Genomic DNA, 6884 nt, shown 5'->3' on the forward strand with positions numbered 1-6884 from the left:
CTGTGCTGGGGCTAGTCTGGAGCCAGGACGGCTCCAGCCCTGGGCTGGCCAACACAGCTATGGCTCAGTTCAGTTGGTCAACTGCGTGTGGCTTGAGGTGGGAAGGGGGCTTATGCAGAAGTGGCAGAGTCATGGGTCTTGCCTCCTCGAAGGCATGGGGCCAAACCCAGAGTAAGAAAATCGTACAGTTTTGAGACAATCTGGGGTTGGCCTTCCTACCAATCTACCAACACGCACCCAGCCTCTGCCCCACTATCCACTTCACCCTTCCTCTGTCAAACCAACACTCCTCACCTCACCACAGGATGCTAAGGACCAAGAGGCTGGCTAATGAGATGTAACCACCCACAGGCAGACTCCAACCTGGGACTTCTGGAGCTTAGTGCAGGAGCATCTACAGTTAGAGCTAAAAGCCAATTGACGCTCAGCTAAGGCTGTGGAGGAGATTCATTCTTTCTCTGTGTAAGTGCTCTAGGTGCCACTACATGGGACCAGGCCCTAGATGTAGGGTCATAGAGGAACCAGTTACTTCTGCTCTCACCTCTTGGATCCACTGGAAGGGAGATGGCCCTCCACAAAGAAGAAACCCCAGGCTTAATGCAGAGGCAAAGTATGAAATTAAGATGCATCTACACACTGGGAGACCTGTCGCTACCTCCTGGAAATGCAACTGGCTCCTGCCTTAGGCCAGGCTAGGGATGATGTCTGTCTATGTGTAACCCACACACCTATGTGTGGTTAACTGTCTCCTGTTGTGGTACTGAGACCACTTCACAGAGGAAAGAATAAGTGTCCTCTACAGCCTAAGTTGAGAGCTAGCTGGTCTTCAGCTCAAGCTGTAGAGATGCCTGCGCTGAGGTCCCACGTTTGAGCCCACCTAGTGGGCAGTTAAATATGCATGATCTGATCCTGCTAGGTGTTGAGAGATGCAGCCACATTCTGATTAAAGACCTGGGAAGCTCAACCCCCGACCCTGTCCAGTGCACATGACGTTCCCCAAGGGAGGGCACTGCAGTTTTCAGCATACAAGAGCTGGTCCTGCCCACTGTAGGGTTCTGGGTGCAAAATGCAGCACAGCCCTGCTGCCCAGAGGGGAAACTGAAAGAGAAAGCAAAGGCAGAAGCTCATTTTGTCTGGCAGAGGCAAATACCAGAGGTACACCTGTATACTCCTTTAAGGGAATGGTGAACAGGGTGGATGGGACCGGGAGGTGGGACTCCTGGGTTCTACTGATGCCTCTGGGGAAGGTGTGTGGGGGGGGGTGTCTAGTGGCTGGGAGGGAGGGGAGCTGGCACTCAGGATACTGGGGTTCTGTCACTTGCTTTGCCACTGACTCCTCAGAGGTTTCTTTGCACAGATGGTTCCATTCCCAACTGCTTTGGGCCAGGCCCCGGCCTTCTTGTCTCCCTGAAATCCTGAGACAAGGAGAACCTGGAGCAGGGGGAACTCCAGCCTGGGAAGCCCCAGCTCCTCTGCCTTGTGCAGGAGAGGTGCTGATTGGGCTCTCTCCCACCAACCCACTGTGACTCAGCCAGGCCAGCAAAGAAAAAGCAAAAGCAAAAGGGAAAGAATTGTTCTCTGCAACTCCAGTGAGAGGTGGGTGATGGGGAGCGAGGGGGAAGAGGCGGTGCTCTATGTGCTATGGGGACCCAGGCCCGTGGTCCTCTCCAGAGCCAATGCCATGATGTTGCTGGCAGGGACGGGGTGCTCTGTCTTCCCCAGGAGCCCAGCATCTGGGCAGTGCTGCCTCCGGGACCATGTGTCTCCGGCCTCCCCGTGGTGGTCCTGCTTCCAGGGGCTCCCCAGGGGAGAGGCTGCTGATTGGAGACTTGGGGTAGCTCCCCAGTATAATAAGCGGGGCAGGAGGGAGGGAGGGAGGTCATAGCTCCCATTGCAAACAAGTGGGGCTGCAGCAGTGTGGAGGCCAGTCCAGCGGACTGGCATGCAGGACGCCTGGGTTCCTCTCCCAGCTCTGCCACTGACCTGCTGGGCAAGTCCCTGCATTTGCCCAGAGCCTCAGATTCCCTGTCAGTTGACTGGGGTCTACACCCCTCCCCCCGATGCTGGAATCCTGGGGGTGTCCTCCCCTCAGCAGGCACAGGCTGCTCCAGAGCCAGTGCCAGCTATTGCAGGCCTGGTTCCCACCACCCTAGGGTAGTTGTTCCCTGACCCTGGGGGGCAGCACCCCTTTAAGATCCATTCCCTTCCTTCCAGCACCATTACCCCTCTAGTCAATGGCACCCAGATGCCCCCAATATCCCGAATCTTGGCCCCCACTCTGGCCTGGTTTTCCTCTCTGCCTTGACTCCCTTCTGCCACCTTAGGGCCTGCTCCTGATGGCGGAAAAGCCCAAGCGCCCGCGTCTGGGATTAGCCCAGTGCCCTCTGCTGCTCACGCTGGAGCCCCAGGCCCTGGGCCTGGGCGGGCAGGTCCTGGAGCTGGCTGGCCCAGAGGAAGTCCACGTCCACCAGAAAGATGGCATCCAGATCTGCGACAACTTCCTGCTGGGGCAGTGCCTTCAGGGGGAGCGCTGCCCACGCCACCACACCCCCAAGCCCTTCCACTGGCAGATGCGGCGCCAGGCAGATGGGGTGTGGCTGAGTGTCGGCACGGCAGCCCAACAGCATCTGGAGAAACTCTACTGCAGCCTCAGCCACCATGAGGTGCAGCTCCGGGACAAGTACGTGGCTGGTTGGACACGGGGAGCGGGGTGGGAGCTACCCCTTCCGCCAGGAGATCATTGGCCGTGGAAGGAGGGAGAGACTGCCACACGCCTGCTCCCAGGGGCCTCACCCAGGTGCTCACTGCCAGCGTGGGGAGGGGGCCCTGGCCCTCAGTGACATCTCTCTTGCCCCTCTCCCCCAGATATGGCTCATCCTGGACACTCAACCTGGACACCATGAAGCTGAACCCCTTCCAGCGCTATGACCGTGTCCGGCGGCTCTCCAACACCAGCAACCCCAGCTGCAACCCCTACTTCCCCAGCGAGTGGCGGGTGTACTGGGAGGAGTGGGTCCAGGGGCAGAGCGTGTGGTTGGTGTATGAGGAGGTGAGGGAAGGGGAGGATGTGGGGAGAGGAAGGGGAAGGCCAGGTTGGGTGGTCTAGAGCGAAGAGCATTGTGTGGCTGAGGGGGAAGGCTGGGGAGCGGCTGGGTGGCTGGGGATGTGGCTGAGGACATGGCATAGCTGCGGGAGGAGAGTGCTGACTGGGGGACAGCATGGCTGGGGAGAGAAAGGGCTGGGGGCCTGGACTGCCTAAGGAAAGTTGTGGCACCGCGTGGCCAGGGGAGTAGTTGTGTGGCTTGGGAGGCAGCACAGCTGAGAGCAGGTCCATGGCTGGGGGAGTAGCATGTTCAGGGGCGCAGCACGGCTGGGCGTGGGCGCGTGGCTGGGGGAGCAGCACGGCTGGGCGTGGGCGCGTGGCTGGGGGAGCAGCACGGCTGGGAGTGGTCATGTGGCTGGGGGAGCAGCATGGCTGGGAGTGGGTGCGTGGCTGGGGGAGCAGCACGGCTGGGAATGGGCGCGTGGCTGGGGGAGCAGCACGGCTGGGAATGGGCGCGTGGCTGGGGGAGCAGCACGGCTGGGAATGGGCGCGTGGCTGGGGGAGCAGCACGGCTGGGAATGGGCGCGTGGCTGGGGGAGCAGCACGGCTGGGAGTGGGCGCGTGGCTGGGGGAGCAGCACGGCTGGGCGTGGTCATGTGGCTGGGGGAGCAGCACGGCTGGGCGTGGTCATGTGGCTGGGGGAGCAGCATGGCTGGGCGTGGGCGCATGGCTGAGGACACTGTCACAGCATCTCTCTGCACCCAGCCGATGCAGTGGGAGCTGCTGGCGGCCTTCGAGAAGGGCATGTGGAACCACGCTTTCAAGCTGCATGGCCGGCTGTACAATGTGGACCTAAAGAGACTGACCCAGAGCAACGTGCATACGGGCTTCACCCGGCGCATCCTGCACCGCCCAATCTTCCGCGCCCCCTGGTACCTGGCTCCCCACCTGAGGTGAGTGCTCTGGCCAGGCGACATCCCTGGCCCCGGGCACCCCAGAGGCCCCACCGTTAACCACACTATTGTGTGTCTGCTTTTGTCAGGACAGGCCCAGGCTCCACCCACTCTTCCCTCAAGGCCATCCCCGGGGAGGACCCCCAGGACACCTACTGGGGCCCATACCCTGCGTCCTGGGTCCCCAAGGCCCCAGTGGGTGCCATGTACACTCTGGCAGAGGTGTCCCCAGCAGAGAGGGCCTATCAGGCCACATGCCAGCTGTTCCACACAACCCTGGCAGAGGACAAGGCGCTGGTGCTGGCCATCTACCGGGTGCGGAATGACTATCTGTGGCAGAAATACTGCAGGTAAGGAGGGCTGGGCAGGGGCTAGTGGGTTCTGGGCTTTCCCTTGGTGTCCCTGCTGGCAGCTGGCTGCTGCCATAGGGCTGGGCTGGTGCTAGAACTGTATCTCCAAAGCACTGACCCCGGGACATGGTTCCCCCTGGCCTGGGAATGGGAGCTGGTGTTCTGGGGTCTGGGTCCGCTGCTCTGGGATGTGGATGCTGCTGCCCTTGGGCTGGAGTCACCAGCCCACCTGGGGCACTCTGCCCACCCCAGCCAGCTGGCAAGCCCAGCTTCTTGCTGGGGTGACTCCTAGCTGCTCTTGGGGCCTGGCCCGTTGTACTCGTGATCCCCCCTCATCCGTCCCCCTAGCCAGAAGAAGTTCATGGTCTGGGGCCGCCCCCGTGGGATGAGATGCCCCCGAGAGACACATCTCTTCCATGGCACCCCAGCCAGCAAAGTGCAACCCATCTGCGAGATGAACTTTGACCCCCGGGTGTGCGGGGAGAACGGCTCAGCGTACGGGCAGGGCAGCTACTTCGCCACTGACGCCTCCTACTCTAACACTTACGCCAAGCTGGGCCAGACGGGCCTGTGCCACATGTTCCTGGTCAAGGTGCTGGTGGGACGCTCAGTGCGGGGCAATCCGGCCTTCCGGCGCCCCCCACCCACCCGCAATGGCCACCTCTGCGACTCCTGCACAGACAAAGCAAAGCAGCCCCGGATCTTCGTCATCTTCGACAGCTGCCAGTGCTACCCCTACTTCCTGATCCGCTACAAGCTGCTCTCCGAGCCCGTGGCCGTGGACTTGTGAGGGGCCGGCGGGTGGGGGGATCAGAGGAAGGCATGTCAAGCTTGTATTGCGAAAAGAAGGGACGGCCGGATAGTGTTAGTAAGAATAAGAAGAAGGACTTGTTCCAGGTCGCCGGTGGGTTTCTTGCTGTGTTTAGCAGCACTCACAGCTCCTGATCTTATTGTGCAGAGGTGAAGAAATAAGGGACGACGTCCCATGTAGTAGGGGCTAGTTGGCAACCTCACAGGGCAGGAGGGCAGCTTGCTCATGGAGAGGGGGCTTCCCCCCTTGGAATCGAGCCTGGTGTGGCCACCCAGATCTCTGTTCTGGATCCCGGCACCCCAGGAGTCAGGGCTGCGCAGAGCTGGTCCCCTGTGCACACTCTCAGCTGGTGACCAGTGCCATGGGCCTGACACAGAGCTGTTGTTGGCTTCTGCTGTCCTGGATGCCTCAGTCTGCTCCCCCCGTGCCAGGGAGGGGCAAAAGCTGCTGGGGAACCGTCGCTGAGTCACTCCTGTCCTGCCCCAGGGCCGGGCCCTGCCTGTCCCCCATTCCCCATGCCCTGTGCCTGGTGTTGCTGTCTCCTCACAAGCCCTCTAGCAAAATCCACCTTCTATCCCCTGCCCTCCAGATCCTCCCGTCCCCCCACCCCAGCTGAAGGAACAGGTCCTGGACCTGGAGCCGAGGGTCTAGGAGGGTTCAGAGCTATGCCACTGGGGGCAGGAGGTGAGCATGGCTGGGGGGAGCCACCTCTGCCTCCACCAGCTCCTGAACATCAGTTGGGGGGCTGCCAGCGGGGTGCAGTGGGTGAGGGGGATGGGGGGCCCAGATGCAGAAGTGGAGAAATGGGGGGGTCTGACACTGGCTGCCCCGGGTGGGGATGCTGAGGTCTAAGGCCTGGCTTGCCCACAGCACCCAAACCACTCGCAAGCTGAGCTAACCAGCCCCCTGCCCCCACTTCTAGGAGCTGGGGGTTGGGGAACATCCCCAGAGACCAAGCCTTGCAGGGTGGCAGGGGCCGTGAGGGGGCAGCTGTGCCCCACCCAGGCCTGAGGGGGTTCAGCTGGCACCTGTGGTCCCTGCTTGTGGTGGACTCATGCGTCTCATGCAGCTCCCCCTATTGTCCTGGCATTGGAGGCCCATGTGGGAACCCTCCCAACCCTATAATTAAAGACCGGACCAGCAGAGGCGCGGTGGGGGCGGGGGGGGGCGGCTGGCAGAGATGGTACAGTTTGGGGGGTGTAGCAGGCCTGGCATAGAGGTCACATCAGGGACAGCTTGAGGGCCGAGCAGGGCCAGCAGAGGACGGTGCTGCTGGGTCAGGGCTCTGGGTGAAAGGAGTTTGTGGAGGCTCAGCCTGGTGCCCAGGTGCCCCTAGAACCAGAACCCAGCAGTGGTGTAGTAGGTCTCCCAGTCCGAGCTGCACTGCCCCATGGAGCAGCTTCTGGAGTGGCTCAGCTGGGGCTGGGCCAGCTGCAGAGGAGGCAGCAGATTGGACCTCCGGAGCCCAGCAATGTTGGGGTGCAATGGGGAGCTGAGCCCTGGAGTCTGGGTGCGCTGGAGAGTCTTGCCTCCCTGGCAGACTGAACTGGGACCGTCCAATCCACTTCTCACCCCTGCCTTCTGCGGGGGTTGGCGGCCGGCTCTGCAGCCAGGATTTGGACTCACATGGCCCCTGGTGTGACCTAAGGCAAAGCCCATTGGTCCCAGTCCATGGCCCCTTGCTACCCCATTGACCGTCTCTGCCCGGAAAACAGTCCCTGTTTTCT

At 61.6% G+C, this 6884-nt stretch overlaps 1 protein-coding gene across 1 annotated transcript; it reads left to right on the forward strand.

Annotated features, from left to right (window-relative positions):
- Nucleotides 1–564: 564 nt before the first annotated feature.
- On the forward strand, nt 565–5136 carry LOC142003448 (protein mono-ADP-ribosyltransferase TIPARP-like). The gene is made up of 7 exons (XM_074980405.1): nt 565–610; nt 1052–1122; nt 2325–2680; nt 2866–3049; nt 3809–3996; nt 4086–4346; nt 4695–5136. Exons 1-7 carry the CDS (start codon nt 565–567, stop codon nt 5134–5136), a joined length of 1548 nt encoding a protein of 515 aa, XP_074836506.1.
- Nucleotides 5137–6884: the final 1748 nt, after the last annotated feature.

Source organism: Carettochelys insculpta, chromosome 29 (assembly GCF_033958435.1).
Source record: "Carettochelys insculpta isolate YL-2023 chromosome 29, ASM3395843v1, whole genome shotgun sequence".
Taxonomy (NCBI): Eukaryota; Metazoa; Chordata; order Testudines; family Carettochelyidae; genus Carettochelys; species Carettochelys insculpta.